We start from the raw sequence: 16,826 nt of genomic DNA on the forward strand, positions 1-16,826 counted from the left end.
TTGAGCAGGATTGAGGAGATTAATCTCAGATCTTGCTTCCTTGCTCCCCCAATTCCTCCCTTTCCAAGGAGGTGGCTGTCTTGGTTCAGCTTAGAGAGCTGCATGATTCACCGGGTAAATAATTTCTCCCAACCGGATGCTGGCAAATTATATCGCTTTTTGTGCATGAGGTTTCAGAAGTAGGTCGGAATTTTGCACGGCTGTCAGTCCAACGGGAAAAGACCTCCTGCTTCCTCAGATAGCCAGGCTGGCCTCTTCATCTCCCAAACGGCAGCTAATATGTGTCCAATATTTGAGGGCATAATTTATGGGAAAGGGTCGCATTCTACTGCTACTTAGTCATTGCGTTCAAACCTTGCTTCTTTTCCAGGAACTGTGAGGGCAGGACTATCCGATATAGAAGCTGCAGCAATAATGTAAGTATGACAGATTGTTTAATTCTTCTTGTGTCCCCCACCCCCACCCCCACCCCAAGTCAAGTGACATTCTGCTGGCTTTCGTTAAAATCAAGGGAATTTCTTTTGGCCTAGCAATGGCAATCATTTTTTCATTTTTTCAACCTAAGCATTTGTAAGCCATGAACCCAAATGATTACGCTGTACTTTTCCGACCTTCTGCAAATGCAGGGTCCATGTTGAATCATACTTAAGGCCCAGGGGCAGCCAGGTCGATCAAGGGGCTACGGAAAGGACCACGTGTGCTTCTTTTGCTGCACTGGCAGAAATGTGCGTGGAATAGAGGTTTGACAGGTTCAGGCTGGGAAATTCCCGGAGGATTGCAGGATGGTGCCTAAAGAAGGCAGAGATTAAGTAAGGGGGACACATATCAATCCCCCCCCCCCACACACACACAAACACAAACACACACCATTTTCTCCCACTTGTAAGCTTCTGCATGCATGTCTTCTGTAGGTCATACTTACCCTCTGGGCTGAAATATGTTGGAAAGTGTCATTAAGTTGTATTATTATTATTATTATTATTATTATTATTATTATTATTATTATTATTATTATTATTATTATTAATTGGATTGTAGCCAAGTTCCAGTGACCACATGGAGTTCTCAAGGCAAGAACTGCTTCTGTATAGCAATGCTGGAATTCCGTGGGGGTCTCCCACCCAAATATGAACCAGGGCTTTGGAAATGTTTAAGCAGAGGCTAGAGAGTCATCTATGAGCCTCTTGTGGCACAGAGTGGTAAGGCAGCAGTCTGAAAGCTCTGCACATGAGGCTGGGAGTTCGATCCCAGCAGCCGGCTCAAGGTTGACTCAGCCTTCCATCCTTCCGAGGTCGGTCAAATCAGGACCCAGCTTGCTGGGGGGTAAGCGGCAATGACTGGGGAAGGCACTGGCAAACCACCCTGTATTGAGTCTGCCATGAAAACGCTAGAGGGCGTCACCCCAAGGGTCAGACATGACTCGGTGCTTGCACAGGGGATACCTTTACCTTTACCTTAGAGAGTCATCTGGCAGAAATGCTGTTTTTATGAGCTTAGGCAGATTGGGAGTGGGTGGGCAGGAAGGGATGGGCCTGTTTTTGTCTCTTGTGGCCCTTCCTTGCATTCCCAGGGAATTGCTGATCACCACTGTGGGTTAGTAGGTGAATTTCCTCCAGCCCAGGCTGGATTCTGGAGATTTTTGGTGGAGGGATCACTTGGGCATGAAATTGGGGTCATTGTGGGTGGGCAGGTAGTTGTGAGTTCCTGCATTGTGCAGGGGGTTGGACTAGAGGACCCTGGAGGTCCCTTCCATGATTCTGTGATCCTATAGGGCTGACTCAGCTTAGTTTCTGGTTTCCAATGAATTTGGGCCATCCACTTAAATTCTATTCTGCCCTTTAAAAAAACCTCACACGCACTCCAAATCCTCTTATCCATTTTTTTCCTGGAGATTCCATGATGACTTTTTGGTCAAGAAAGCTAAATGGATTTTCATATGTTTATTTTCTGAAAAAGAAATGTTTGCATGACCTGGAAGATTTTATGTAAACAATTGGAAGGTGGTGGTGGGGGGGGGAGTTCTGGGGAGGTTACAAGTTTAACCTGTTCTCTTGTCCCGAAGGGGGGGCAATTTAAGTTCCTGGTTCCTTTCGCAACGGCTGTTTCTCGTCCAAGCAGTGGAATCAAGTTCTGAGAGACATTCCTTCGTTGAATAATAAAGCATGCTCTATTATTTTGTTTTCATAGAATCGTAGAGTTGGGAGGGACTTCCAGGGTCATCTAGTCCAGCCCCCTGCAGAATGCAGGGCACAACTACCTGCCCACTTACAGTGACTCCAATTTCATGCCCAGATGATGCCCCCCAACAGCAGAATCTCTGGCCAGTCGGCCCTGGAAGCAATTCGCTTCCCGACCCCAAAGTGGCGATCGGCATTTCCCTGGGTATGCAAAGAATCATAGAGTCATGGAATCATAGAATCATAGAGTTGGAAGGTACCTCCTGGGTCATCTAGTCCAACCCCCTGCACTAGGCAGGACACTCACATCCCTATCACTCATTCACTCTAACCTTCCACCCCCTTGAACCTTCACAGAATCAGCCTCTCTGTCAAATGGCTCTCCAGCCTCAAAGCGGCTTACAATTGCCTTCTTTTCCTTTCATTCATTCATTCAAGCAAAGATTGGATACACACTTTTCTTGGATGCTTTAGGATGCTTAGGGCTGATCCTGCATTGAGCAGGGGGTTGGACTAGATGGCCTGTATGGCCCCTTCCAACTCTATGATTCTGCAATTCTATGATTCATTCATTCATTCATTCATTCATTCATTCATTCATTCATTCTCATTGGTGATTGACGCGCATCAGAGCACAGGTAAAACCACAAGTTGCTTAACATCAACCAAGGATTTCTGCACTCCAGTGGCAAAATAACAGAACAGTATAAGACACAGAATGAGCTCAATCCGCAAGCAACATATCACCTGACAGATCAACGGTATATCTAGAGAACCGCAGTAACGAAGCTGAAATTAGACAACTTCTTACATCCCAGTAAAAATCACAGCGCAGTAGAATATGAGTAATCGATTCAGTTGCACAGTTGAGCCTTCCCAGTCAAATGCCGCAATCTCCCACTGAGCAGAAACCACGGAAATGCATTTAAACGAGCCTCTCCATACAACCGATCCAAGATTTCAAATGTCAGTAAGGCTCCAGGGAGTGATTTCATCTCCCCCGATCGATTAAAGTCCAACATTGCTTGGTGGGCCCCGAACTTGGCATCACTTTTGACTTATATAGAAATCAAACCGCTCCACTCCCTTCAGATTGGGGCCTGGCCAGCGTTACTCCTATCTTCGAGAAAGGCCGTGCAACTGAGCCAGTGAACTCCAGACCCAACACATTTTTAAAACGTGCTTCTGAGGGACTGTGACCCGTGCGCCGCCCTGCTTATGCGCACCGCATGCTTCCCGGACTCCGTGGTATTTTGCTGTTATAAAATATTACTGTTCTACCCTCCAGTGGGAGGTTCTGGTTAGGGGACACACTGAATCATTTTAATCTCCTGTCGAGCCAGAGAGCTCCTTGCCCACTTTCTTTCTCCAGGGCTGCGGCTGTGCCAGTTGGCTTCCGCCAGAACGGTGCATGGCCTCTTGAAAGAAAGTTAAAAAAAAAGATCTTGAACTGCTGCAGTCTTCCTCCCCCCCCCCCCCCCGCCCTTCTTTGGATGGAGTTTCTGAAGCTGGAGCCACATGATCGCGCAAATTACTGGCAAGAGCCAGTGGAACAAACCTTTCGGTGAGTCAAGCCCGGCGCGGGCCAGACACAGATCTCAGATGCAACTCCTAAATTGTTCCCCCTTTGCACAAATGAGACCCACCCGCCTCGTACGCTTTGTTCTGTTCTCTGGGAGTTAAAATTTTTAATCTGATCTTTGCTGAGCGGCAAGCAAAGGGCCAGTGGTTACACGTGCTTGACATAGACCTTGTTGGCGCCTGTGCATTACATCTCAGATTTTTCAAAATCATAGAATCATAGAATCATAGAATCATAGAATCATAGTTGGAAGGGGCCATAGAGGCCATCTAGTCCAACCCCCTGCTCAACGCAGGATCAGCCCAAAGCATCCTAAAGCATCCAAGAAAAGTGTGTATCCAACCTTTGCTTGAAGGCTGCCAGTGAGGGGGAGCTCACCACCTCCTTAGGCAGCCTATTCCACTGCTGAACTACTCTGACTGTGGAAATTTTTTCCCTGATATCTAGCCTATATCGTTGTACTTGTAGTTTAAACCCATTACTGCGCGTCCTTTCCTCTGCAGCCAATGGGAACAGCATCCTGCCCTCCTCCAAATGACAACCTTTCAAATACTTAAAGAGGGCTATCATGTCCCCTCTCAACCTCCTTTTCTCCAGGCTGAACATTCCCAAGTCCCTCAACCGATCTTCATAGGGCTTGGTCCCTTGGCCCCAGATCATCCTCATCACTCTTCTCTGTACCCTTTCAATTTTATCTACGTCCTTCTTGAAGTGAGGCCTCCAGAACTGCACATGTGATATGTGAGTCATAGAAGGAGGGGCATCACAAACTAGAGTTTGGTTGCTTGGGGCCCTTATGTGACAAGCCATGCTATTCTCTGCAGTTTACATCCTTCTTAGCTCATGACCATCAGTGGATTTAGAGAGCCATGACTCTTCTTAGGGCGGTAGGAGACAGATCTCCCTTTTGGTCTCTCATACATTAACTCTGGACTCTTTTTGACTAATGAAAACCAATAGGGTGGTTTGGGAATTAAAAGACGCACAGCTTTTCCAGCGCTTACAAAGTTGATATTTAAAAACTGCATAATAATGTGGGACCAAAAATATAAAATCAGGCAGGTTTTAAATACAAAGCCAAAATCCCTGTATAAAACTCATTGCTTTAAAAAACAACAACATCCAATTTACTTCATTATTAAAATATTATATCTTTAGCTCAGTGTTGGCCTAAACCAGTCTTTCTCAACTTTTTTACCGTTGAGAAATGGTAAACCCCCTGTACAATGCAGGAACTCACAACTACTTGCCTACTCACAGTGACCCCAATTTCATGCCCAAGTAATCCCCCCCACCACCAAAAGTTTCCCGAATCCAGCCTGGCCTGGAGGAAATTCACCTACCATCCCCCAGTGGCGATTAACAATTTCCTGGTTATGCAAGAAAGGGCCACAAGAGACAAGCACTGGCACATCCCTTCCTGCCCACCCACTCCCAATCTACCTAAGCTCATAAAATCACTTGGGCATGGAGTTGGGGGTCACTGTGGGTGGGCATGTAGTTGTGAGTTCCTGCATCGTGCTGGGGGTTGGACTAGATGAATCTGGTCCCTTCCATCTCCATGATTCTATGATTCACTATGTTAGCAAAAGTAGCAGGCCTGGGGCTACAGTAGGCATATGCCATTCTATTCCATTAAAGTATTGTATTGCCACAAGAGGTGCTTGTATCGGCCTACAACAGAACAAGCAGCATATAATATCTTCCTTCTTTGTTTTCACCGATTTCAATGGCAAACCCATTCAGATGTTTTCCATTGAGAGGGCTGGGTGGTCAGAATTGTGGCAGGGGATCTGCACCTTCAGCGGACTGGTGGAAGCTGGCTGAAGCAGGCAGAACGGCCAATGGAGGGCCCTACATCCATTTTGCTGCCTCACAAGAGTCAGCATGGAGAGTTCAGCACCCTGGACAGATCCCAAGGAGCGGAAACCTTGTTCCAACCAAGGCAGTGATCCAGCAGCCCTTTCCTTCTGCTGGGTGTGGCTACCTTTCCCCAGGTTCCTCCCTGGTGGCCCAGTTTGTTATATCCAGACGACACAATGGACTGTCTTTGGTTGGTTCTATGTGTGCTTGCAAGTTTTGTGCTGGGAAACACCATTTGCAGGAGTGCGGGGCCCAATTCAATGGATTAAGCCTTCCCCCAACATGGTTTAGTCAACCCAAAATGCCCCCCCCAACCCATGCTGTTATTAGTTCTCTTGTAGTCTCCACATGGACTGATGGGTGACGCCATTTTCCTAAAGAGGGCGAATGGTGCTCTCTAGAGACGTTTTGTGGTGGCGAAGAGGAATGCTTCTGTGGATTCTGAGGACAGCAAAAGCCACAAGCAAGGAAATACTAGAGCGCATGAAGCCCTATATATCACTGGAGGACAACATCGCGAAATTCCAGCTCACTTACTTGTCTGTATCATGTGATCCAACTCAATGGAGAGTGCAATTATGCCAGGTCTGGTCAGTGGACAGAGGAAACCAGGCCGACAAAGGACACGGAGGTTTAGATACCATCAAAATGGACACTGCTCAACTAAAAGAAGTAATGCAAGATCAAAAACAACATGGCGGCAGCTGAGCCATAGGATCGTCAAGAGTTGGAAGAGGAAGAGGAATGGGAAGGCGACTGTAAGCCGCTTTGAGCCTCCTTTGGGTAGGGAAAAGCGGCATATAAGAACCAACTCTTCTTCTTCTTCTTCTTCTTCTTCTTCTTCTTCTTCTTCTTCTTCGTCTTCTTCTTCTTCTTCTTCTTCTTCGACACGACCGAATGGCTAATATTGTCACCATCCATGCATTGGAGTTTTCATGCTCAAACATTTCACTGTTGCTTAATTTCAGGGTTCCTTTGTTTGTATTTGGATGCCGTCGTTTCAGGTTGTGCATTTTTATTGTGGCAGCATTTGTTATTCTACGTTTGTCTGCTCTTGTTTGCTATTGAAGACCGGACACTGTCCAAGAAGCTGCTGGATTGGGGGGGGGGGGGCTGACTGCTTGAAAGGAATGAATAATGGGGTTGTCACATCCCCACTTTACATTTTTAAGTGGCACTCAACTAAAGTATGAGCAGTGGACCTTTGACTGGGACTGTGTAGGATATCTGAGAACTGACGCTTTCAAGTAATTCATGGCCCCCCGGTAGCGTTTTTTGTCCGAAATTTCGTCATGGGAATGTTCAGAATGCAAAATCAGGAGTTTCGTATTAGTTTATTTTCAAAGCGTTCGGTGTTATTGGTAGCTGGGTCAGGAATGAATTACTATAAGGCCGTGCAGAACTGGTGTGGTCAGCAAATGCAGATTTTTCTCTCTGATACGTTACGCCCCCCCACCCAAAAACCCCCACCTCATGTGGGGATTACAAAGGAAGCCCACTTTAATATGTGTGTTGTTCTAATGGAATGAACAAGAATAGTTTGGCCATGAAATTGATTTCATCTGGATTTCTAAGGGTATAGCAGGAAAGTTCAGTAGAGTCACAAGGAACGGAGTAGGTCCCTGAAATAATATTAATGATATTTCAATCGTAAAATGAATTTGCGGTTAGCAGTTAACGCATTTCCGTGGGTTATTCACCAAGGCCGCCAACCTGCCTTTGTTTAAAATAAAAACTATATGTGTACCTTAAGTTGTTTTTATGGCTAGCTTGGCAAAATGAGCTACATAAGCTATTCCTAATATAGTGCTGAATGAGATTTCTTTCAGTCTTTCTTAATCCCCGTGTTTTATATTTCCACTCCTCTATATACTGTTACATACTAATACTATGATGTGCAGAATATGGAAGTGCTTAAGATAATCCCTCGGGGACCTATTCGCAGGGAAAAAAAACAAGTTATTTGGGCCATATCCGCATGAATTTTTGTATTCTTCTGTGCCAAAAAGTCAAGTTGTGCTTTTGCCAATATGACTTTTCTTCCATTTGAATTAAAAAAAAAAACTATTAATCCTCATTTGTTCCATAATTTTTTGCCTCACTTATGATTGTTGTGGTGCCTTTTCAGACTGAGGGCTGTTCCTTCCCGTAATGGCAGGCTAGCAGTTAATCAAGGCTGTCTTATTCTATCAAGGGCTTTCCATCTTCTCTTAAATCCAGGAGGCATATAAGACAGGGGTAGTGGACCTGTGGTCCTCCAGATCTTCATGGACTACAATACCCATGAGCCCCTGCCAGCGTTTGCTGGCAGGGACTCATGGGAATTGTAGTCCATGGACATCTGGAGGACCACAGATTGACTACCCCTGCCCTACAGAACTGGGCAACTCCGATCAGAGCCCTGATGTTTTGGGGGAGTTCATCCCACCAGTCAGGAGCCAGGGCTGAAAAAGCCAGATATGGCCTGTCCTGAATCTGTAGAAAATCATTTTCCTATAAAGCTTTCTTTTTCTTTACCATTTCTGGGACACTAAGAGGAGAACCCCATCTCCAGGCCTAAAGTCCACAGGTGAGTCCCCTGAGGGTGTAGAACACCCCACCTCTTCTTCATAGGTGGGCAGTCTGTATCTTTGCTGCCCTCATGATGGGTGTGAGACACAGCCCTGTGCCTCTGAGGGTGATGGTGAAGAGGGAAGCCTTCTCCCCTTGTTTGAGACCAATGAGAAACATGCAAGTCTTCTCATACCTGTAAGGTTCTGTACCTGTGAAAGAGCATGCCATGATCATACCCCATGCTGGCATGGCTGTGAGAAGAAGGCAGATTTCTTTCCCATGGGGTGGAAATGTGACCAGGCTCATAACTTTTATGAACAAATATCCCCTGTGCAAGAACTGAGTCAGTATGAGCTTTTGTGAAACACAACACTCTTAATTTTACTATTGGCGGACTAACACAGCTACTCCTTGGGTATCATTTTATTAAAGGTAAAGGTATCCCCTGTGCAAGAACTGAGTCATGTCTGACCCTTGGGGTGACGCCCTCTAGCGTTTTCATGGCAGACTCAATATGGGGTGGTTTGCCAGTGCCTTCCCCAGTCATTTCCGTTTACCCCTCAGCAAGCTGGGTCCTCATTTTACCGACCTCAGGAAGATGGAAGGCTGAGTCCACCTTGAGCCGGCAGCTGGGATTGAACTCCCAGCCTCATGGGCAGAGTTTCAGACAGCATGTCGGCTGCCTTACCACCCTGCGCCACAAGAGGCTCTTAAAATTAACCGCTTACCAAAATAATAAAGATCTAGAGAACTTGGATTCCGCCTGGTCTAAAGCAATGCACAGAATGTCAGCGGTAATATTTTAGGTTGTAATCTGAAAGGGTTTTTTTTTTTTATTGTGCTGCAAGGCATTGTGTACCTTTGACAGTTTTGCATATGTAATGCAACTTCTTGATAGTAAAATTAATTTACAAAGAGAAAGAGCACCCCATTAAACAACAGGATTTTCCCTGCCCCTTTTCTTTTCTTTTTTTCCCAGGACTGCCCTTCGGAAGCTGGAGACTTCCGGGCCCAACAATGCTCGGCCTACAATGACGTCAAATACCAGGGTCACTTTTACGAGTGGGTCCCCGTCTATGGGGATTCCAGCTCTCCGTGTGCCTTGAAATGCCAAGCCTTGGGGAAACCGTTGGTGGTGGAGCTGGCCCCCAAAGTCCTGGATGGGACTCGCTGCAATGCCAAATCCCTGGACATGTGCATTAGTGGAATATGTCAGGTATGGCTGAAATCTTTTCCTCCTGCCGCTCGAGTTTCAATCAAACAACTTCCCTTTGTGCGGTTGCTTTTTCATGGCGATAAAAACACCCAGAGATGCAGCCTGACAACTTTGGTGTCTTATCAAACCCAGCATCAGGGCACTTGTCTATCTGGATTGCCTACCTGGAGTGGCAGGAATTCGGATCTGTTACCCGCAGGCCTTTCCCCAGAGCTTCCTGGGACCTTGAAGAAGCAGCCAGCAGAAGAGCTGGTTTTTAACCCCACTTTTCACTGTCTCAAAGTGGCTTCCAATTGTTTTCCCTCCCTCTCCGCACAACAGACACCCTGTGATGCAAGTGGGGCTGAGAGAGACAACTGCTCCGTGTGAACAGCACCATCAGGACTGTGACTGGCCCAAGGTCACCCAGCTGGCTGCATGTGGAGGAGCGGGGAATCAAACCCAGCTCTCCAGACTAGAAGCCGCCGCTCTTAACCATGACCCCATACCGGCTTTCTGATACATGCCGTGCGTGAATTTGGGCGCTGCATTTTGCTTTTGTCCTCCCCACGAACAAAGAGCGCACTTGACAGGGGTCCAGAGATATGTGTTTATTTGTGGTATTTATATCCTGAGAGCTAGCATGGTGTAGTGAGAGTCAGCGTTGTGTAGTGATTAAGAGCAGGGGCCTCTAACCTGGCAGGCCGGGTTTGACTTCACACGCCTCTCCCACATGCTGGGTGACCTCATCGCAGTCCTGTTAGGGATGTTCTCACAGAGCGGTCCTGTCCGAGCTCTCTCTACCTCACAGGGTGTCTGTCTGTTGTGGGGAGAGGAAGGGAAGGCGATTGGAAGCCGCTTTAAAAACCAACTCTTCTGCTTCTTCTTCTAAACAACGATGACCTGCGAACAGTGTGAAGATCTGCCATATTTATCCAATACCCCAAGGAAGCAAGTGTCTGAGTTCTGGCCATTCTGGAGCTGGAGCACCAAGTCAAACAGCCCCTCTTGGCAAAGCCAGAAGTTAGGGGATGGTACAAATGAGGTGGCTTTGCAAAATATGTTTCTTCCCCTGCCACAGACAACGAGGGCTGTGGGTGGGAGGACCGGCATCAGCCCTTGCTCTCCGTAGTTAACCTTTGACTTGACTTAATAGAAAAGCGGTAGAAATATCGTTCAGCTGTAAAAATCCACATGGTTCAACGTACCCTGGAGTTCTGGCCTCTGCACGGATTTCTGGTTCTTGTTTCGTGCTGGTGCCCCATTCCACTAGCCTGAATTAAGGTGGCTTTCTAGCAAGACCTCTGGACATTTCCATGGCCTTTGCTCAAGTGATCCTTCTGGTGACTCCTTTCGTCTGTGTTTTGTTCTCGCGCAGTCATCAGTTTCCCATGTGGAGGCGTTCAGGTGTTTCGACAGCTTTTTTGCGGTGCCCGTGGAGCAAAGATTTCGGAAACGTTGTCGGTTTTGAGCATCGTAATCTGTTTGTGAGGGATCTGGGTAGCATGTAGAAGAACGTTGCAGGGGAGCGTGGAGTCAGAAGCCGTCTGAAGGTGGAAAGAGCATCTCTTGTATCTATGAGCAGACCCAAGTGCTGCAGGGAATATATTTAAGGGCATCTTTCTGCACAAGGAGGGAGGGAGGATGGCCAGTCGATGGTGCATTTATTCTTCCTGTTGTGGACTTTTGTTTTCTGTTACAGAAGCATTGCGATTTCCTGAATTCTCTGCTGGAAGCAACCTGCACTTGAACTGCAGGGTTAGCTCAAGCAGGCTCCTGGAACTATTGTTGCTTCAGCATGTAAACTACCCCCCACAATGTTCGGTGAATGCAGAGGCCTCTGTAGAAGCAGTAGAGCAGGGGCTCATGGGAATTGTAGGAGCATTTGCTGGCAGGGGCTCATGGGAATTGTAGTCCATGGACATCTGGAGGGCCACAGTTTGACTACCTCTGCAGTAGGGGCTGGAACAGCCTTTTTAAAAAACCTTTTGACAGTGGAGGAACCCTTGAAATAAAGTTTCAGGCTTCAAGGCCCCTCGAAAGTGATGTCAGCTCTCCACACCTCCCTGCCACGCCCCTGGAAGTAGAATTACAACAGGAGGGGTGGGACCCAGTGAAGCCAAATGCTAAAACTACAAAACTGCAAAATAAGCAACAGCGGGGAATGGGGAAAAAAACACAGAGTTTCGTTCTGCCATCCTGGAAGGTGCCCTATAACCATGGGGCATTTCCTACTGCTTGGTTTTCAGACAGGAATAAATTTTACCCAGAACGGGGATGGTTTTGCCATTAAGTCTCCTTTCTGCATCTCTCTGTGAAACGCCTAAATGTACACCACTTGAAAACCCCCGACGGGGCTGATGAGCACGGAAGGTCTGTGCGCGGGGGGAAAAGTGAGACATTTGGCAAAAGCCAAACCAGGGGATTAGGACAGCCTCTCTACGTATGCGCATTGGGGTTTGGAGTGCTTTTAGTGTGCTCTTTGGTCCTGCCTGCCCAGCATTCCGACACGTACTGCTCCGGCCTCCTCTGTTTAAAGCCAGCTTGTCACACCTAAAAGAAGAAAAGCTCTCCCCCCCCCCACCTCCCGCCCTTCGGTTTCCCTTCTGTCATTTATAGAATAGGAAAAACCAAGTGCCTCTTGCCAAGAGTCGGTCTCTTAATGTTTGCTACTGTATATATAGCATCCCTCCCAAACGGAGGGCGGGGAAAAGGTGTCATGATGAATTAGAGCGGGGCGCTTTATTTCAAGCCGGTGTTATTTGAACTTTCAATTGGCAGCCGGCTAGGCGAAGGATATGCGGGCACATGGCAGGACAGAGTGTGCCGGGCCTGGAGGCGGCTGGTTCTTGCAGAAGAAGTCTTCCGCGAGGTGTTTGAGGACTGGCAAAGGATTCTTCTGATTCTTGCTAGTTCTCTTTGCTGCTGTCCACTGGTCACGTCCTGTTCCCAGCTCTCAAGCATCTTGCACACAATACGGAGAAAGAGGCCTTATGAACACGGCAGCCTGGAAGAAGCCCTTCTCCCACCCACCCCTCTTTCAGCCTGGTGGTGAATCTTGGAGAACTGGAAAGGCCCGTTGGGTTGTTTTGGTGGGTCTTAAGGAAAGGTGGATGGATGGAGTCACCGAAGCAGTGGGTGCAAGCTTAAATGGACTCTGGGGAATGGAAGGAAGGCCTGGAGGATCATTGTCCATGGGATTGCGATGGGTCGGACATGACTTTGCAACTAACAACAACAACAAAGAAAGAAAAGGTGTCTCAATATGTCCCCTGGAGAATGCTGCAGACAGCAACGGCCAACTGATTGGCTCTCCCCGGTCCCAAAGACGTGCTACTGATTTCGACCAGACCAGGTGCTTTAGGATGCTTTTGTCTGATCCTGCGTTGAGCAGGGGGTTGGACTAGATGGCCTGCATGGCCCCTTCCAACTCTATGGTTCTATGATTCTATGAATCTAGGTGGAACAAGCTCCTGGAGAACATCAAGGGCCTGATGGAGCTAGCATAGTTCTGCAGGGCCTGCAAGATGTAACCCGTCCACCAGTATACACCAGTATTGAGGCCAGATGTAGCTCTTCTGCCAGCATGTGGCAGAGGCCTGCTCCTCCCCCCTCCTTGGAGAGACTGGAGCCCAGAACCCAGGATAGAACCCATGTAACCCATTGGCATTTTGCTATGGACCAATGCAGCTACTGGTTTTTTGTTTAATCTGTTTTGGGAATACCAGAGTTTAGCCACGGAAGACAAAAGGAACCTAGGAAACTGCACCAGGTAACTCTAGGATAATTTGGCTGAAAACGACTCTTCTCTTAGTGCAGCAGCTAAAATTGTTCTCCAGCATTGTTAACATGAGGATGGCTTTGCCCTTTTAGGGCTTAGCAGCCTTCCTCGACTTTTTATCATTGAGAAAACATTCCTGAAACATTCTTCAGCCTTCAAGAAAACTCAGAAGTGGCACAATGGTGCAGAATATGGTTGGGAAGCCGAGCTGTGGACACGCCCACCTGGGGCCCCTCCCCTTCCCACCCCCTCCAGGTCCATCAATGGCCATTGAGGGGGGGGGCAGGTAGGCACGGCCATATATGGTCATATCACCCAATAAATGCTTAACATTTTTTAAAATTAAAATTAATTAGCTCCCACCTGTTTGGGGAACCCTTCCAGGGCTGTCAAGGGACCCCAGGTTTTCACGGAACACAGGTTGAGAAAGCCTGGCTTATGTTCTTAGTCAAAAGGCATTAAATGGATTTTGGTTTTGAATGAGTGTCTCTATCAGTGACCGGGGCATGTCCTTGCCATAAGGGAAGGAGGAGAGATATGTTAGAGGGAGCAAATTCCTTGCTATCTTGCTGTGCGGGGCTCCTTTGAAGTAGCATTCAGCCAGTTCTACTTTTGCAGGAGGACTTCCTTCATCACCAGCCTTCCGTGGTAGCAGGGTGGAAGGAGAATCGAGGCCAAGGGGTCCATTGAGACCCGGATCTGAATCTTTAACAATACCAGCCTGCAAAGCCTCTTCTTGTGATTGTAAGGGGGGGGGTGGACCTTTTTGCAAATGACATTTCTCAGACGGATGGCTTGCGGGAACTTCCTCGGAGTCTGCCAGGGCTGCCTGCTTGGATTTTGAGACAGTCAGGACCAGGGGTAGTCAAACTGCGGCCCTCCAGATGTCCATGGACTACAATTCCCAGGAGCCCCCTGCCAGCATTCGCTGGCAGGGGGCTCCTGGGAATTGTAGTCCTTGGACATCTGGAGGGCCGCAGTTTGACTACCCCTGGTCAGGACTGTCATTTTTCCTGTAAGAAGGGTGGGGGGCAAACAGCGATCGCAGAGAACAAGCGGAGACTCCAGAGGCCGAGGGCTGCTTGCGATGTTTGCATCTGTCAAGTCCTGGCGTCCTCTTGCAGAAGCAGCCGAGAACTTGGCAAAGACTTCTGCAGTGAACTCATCTAAGCAAACATGTCTCAGTGCTGATGTGGATCTCTAGCTTTGGTGCCTGGGAGCAGGCTAAGCATTTGTGCTTTGGAGGGCCGGGGCTGTCTCCCACCAGTGGCTGCTGGTTTTTCTCATTCCTTGTCTTTCCAAATCTTTGGCAAGTCTCGCAGCGAGCGATCAAGCCTTTTAGCACAGGGATGATTTCACTTCCAGCTGTTTTCATAATGCCAAAGGTCTTCGCTAAGCTTTGGTAGTTTAACGTTGATCTTCTGGGGATGGCGCGTGAGCAGGCCAGCCCTCGAAGAGCTTTTCTAGCTCAAAGCCTCTAGAGGGCAGTCATCAAAGAGCTTTTCTAGCTAACGGCCTCTAGAGGGCAGCCATCAAAGAGCTTTTCTAGCTCAAAGCCTCTAGAGGGCAGCCATCGAAGAGCTTTTCTAGCTAAAAGCCTCTAGAGGGGAGTCATCGAAGACCTTTCACCCACAATATCCAGGAGCAGATATAAGTTGCTATATTTGAAGAAGCCCCCAGTATAAGTGTAGATGTTCTACATTTTGCCAGAGTAACTTCCTCCAATGCTGATGTAGCAAAACAGTCTTCCCTGATTGGCCAGGGCATCAGTTCAATGACCTCCTAGTTCCCAGCTGCAAGACTTCCCTCCCAAGACTTATTTTTCCCTGTTTTAAAGTGACTGCACTCCAGAAGCTTACACTTCTGTCAGCAGAGATTTGTCTCTTGGATTTATTTTTCTTTCTGAGGCTCCCTCCCTCCCCCCTTGTTCAGGAAAAGAAAGAAAGAGCCTCCTGCTGGGTCCACCCGAGCTTGCTCTGGCTCCAGAGTCAAAGGACAAATAAAGCATTCTCCTTTAATTCTGGTTGGACTTCACCAGACTGACCCCCCTCACTCGTTCAGGAAAAGAAAAATAAGCAGCTTCCTGACCTCTGCTCCCCTCCCTGCTCTGAGCTTCCCCAATCAAGTGCAGAACCTTTCTGTTTGAGGAAGATCTGGGTTCAAATTGATCTGAATGCAGCAGGATCGACCACGGAAAAAATCAGCCCTGGAAGAAGATGCATCCAGGCATGAATACAGAACTTATATCAGACCTTCAAATGATTAAGTGGTAAAACGATGTCGACAAATGATGATATTAGGAAAGAAGATGGTACTTTTGAGATCTACTACTGAATGCCAGGAGTGATGGAATGAATTCTTTAACCAGCTGTACAACCATGATGCACCACCAGATGTACCATGATGCACCACCAGGGACCACCACCAGAACCATCACTTATAGACTTGCCAAAAAATATATTCAGCAGTGAACCAACTATCAAACAACTAAAAAGTGCAATAAAATAAAAAGTGCTACAGCAAGTTCCATATGGCACTCAGAATGCATTCCATCAACATGGAAGAAAGCCATCAGAGTGCCAAGTGAAGAAAGGTGACAACTGAGAATGTAAGAATTACTGTGGCATCAGCCTCTTGTCAGTTATTAGCAAAGTGTTCATGAAGATCATACAATCAAGGCTACAGGAACATTATGAACAGACTAGTAGAGAAAAGCAAGCAGGATTCAGATCACATTGAGGCTGTATTGATCAAATGTTCACCATCTGTGAACTAGCAGAGGAAAGAATTACGTGCGGAAGTGTCATTGCCTTTATTGACTTCAAATCCGCTTTCGATTATGTCCACTGACAGTCTCTATGGAAGGTACTAGAAATTGAAAATGTGCCCCCCAAAATAATTACACTCCTCCAAATAGCATGTTATGGTTCAACAAGCCAAGTGCAAATTCAAAATGAGCTATCAGAGGAGTTCACCATCCATTTTTAGTGCGCCAAGGAGGTGTGGCCTCTCCCCTAATTTTTAACGTTATAGTTGACGCTACTATGAGAAAAGCATTCGAGAACAGATGTGGAGTTCAATATGGCCAAAAGAGCTTCCTCACAGATCTAATGTTTGCAGATGATAATGCCATGTTTGTGGAAACAGAGGCTACGGACATCCTCTATGACATTGCCTGCATTGCCCAATCTTATGGTTTAAAAATAAATGTGGACAAAACCAAAGTCCTAACCACAGATGGATCACCGACAAATGTATATCTCAATGGAGTCCAAATTGAGCAAGTCCAAGAATTTAAATACTTAGGCTCATTCGTGCAAGAAAATAAATCGTCATCTACTACTGAAGCCCACAATAGAATTGGCCAAGTACCATCAGCATCTGCCACACTCAAATGGTGCCCCTGGAAGAAGACAAACATCTCTCTCAAGACCAAAGTTTGTCTCTTCTGGACACTTATCCTGCCAGTCCTCCTATATGGATCAGAAACATGGACTTTACTAAAACCTGACATCAGCAAACTCGAGACCTTCCAAATGTGATGCCTGTGGCAGATTCCAGGTGTCTCTCTATGCGATCGTAATTGAAATGAGACAATTTGGACAAATTGTGACAACCGGCTGCAAATTAAAGCACAAATCCAGATGCGCAGATTGCAATGGTTTGGCCATGCCT

General features: G+C 47.1%; 1 protein-coding gene across 3 annotated transcripts in view; it reads left to right on the forward strand.

The window, feature by feature from the left end:
- The window catches only part of ADAMTSL3 (ADAMTS like 3), a 231,641-nt gene that overhangs the window by 96,270 nt on the left and 118,545 nt on the right, over positions 1–16,826 (forward strand). For all 3 annotated transcript variants that reach the window (XM_077317250.1, XM_077317249.1, XM_077317251.1), the window contains exons 5-6: positions 371–416; positions 9,155–9,391. In XM_077317250.1, the coding sequence (XP_077173365.1) occupies positions 371–416; positions 9,155–9,391 (283 nt within the window). The remainder of the gene's footprint in view (positions 1–370; positions 417–9,154; positions 9,392–16,826) is intronic.

This window comes from Paroedura picta, chromosome 18 (genome assembly GCF_049243985.1).
Source record: "Paroedura picta isolate Pp20150507F chromosome 18, Ppicta_v3.0, whole genome shotgun sequence".
In the NCBI taxonomy this organism is placed as follows: Eukaryota; Metazoa; Chordata; class Lepidosauria; order Squamata; family Gekkonidae; genus Paroedura; species Paroedura picta.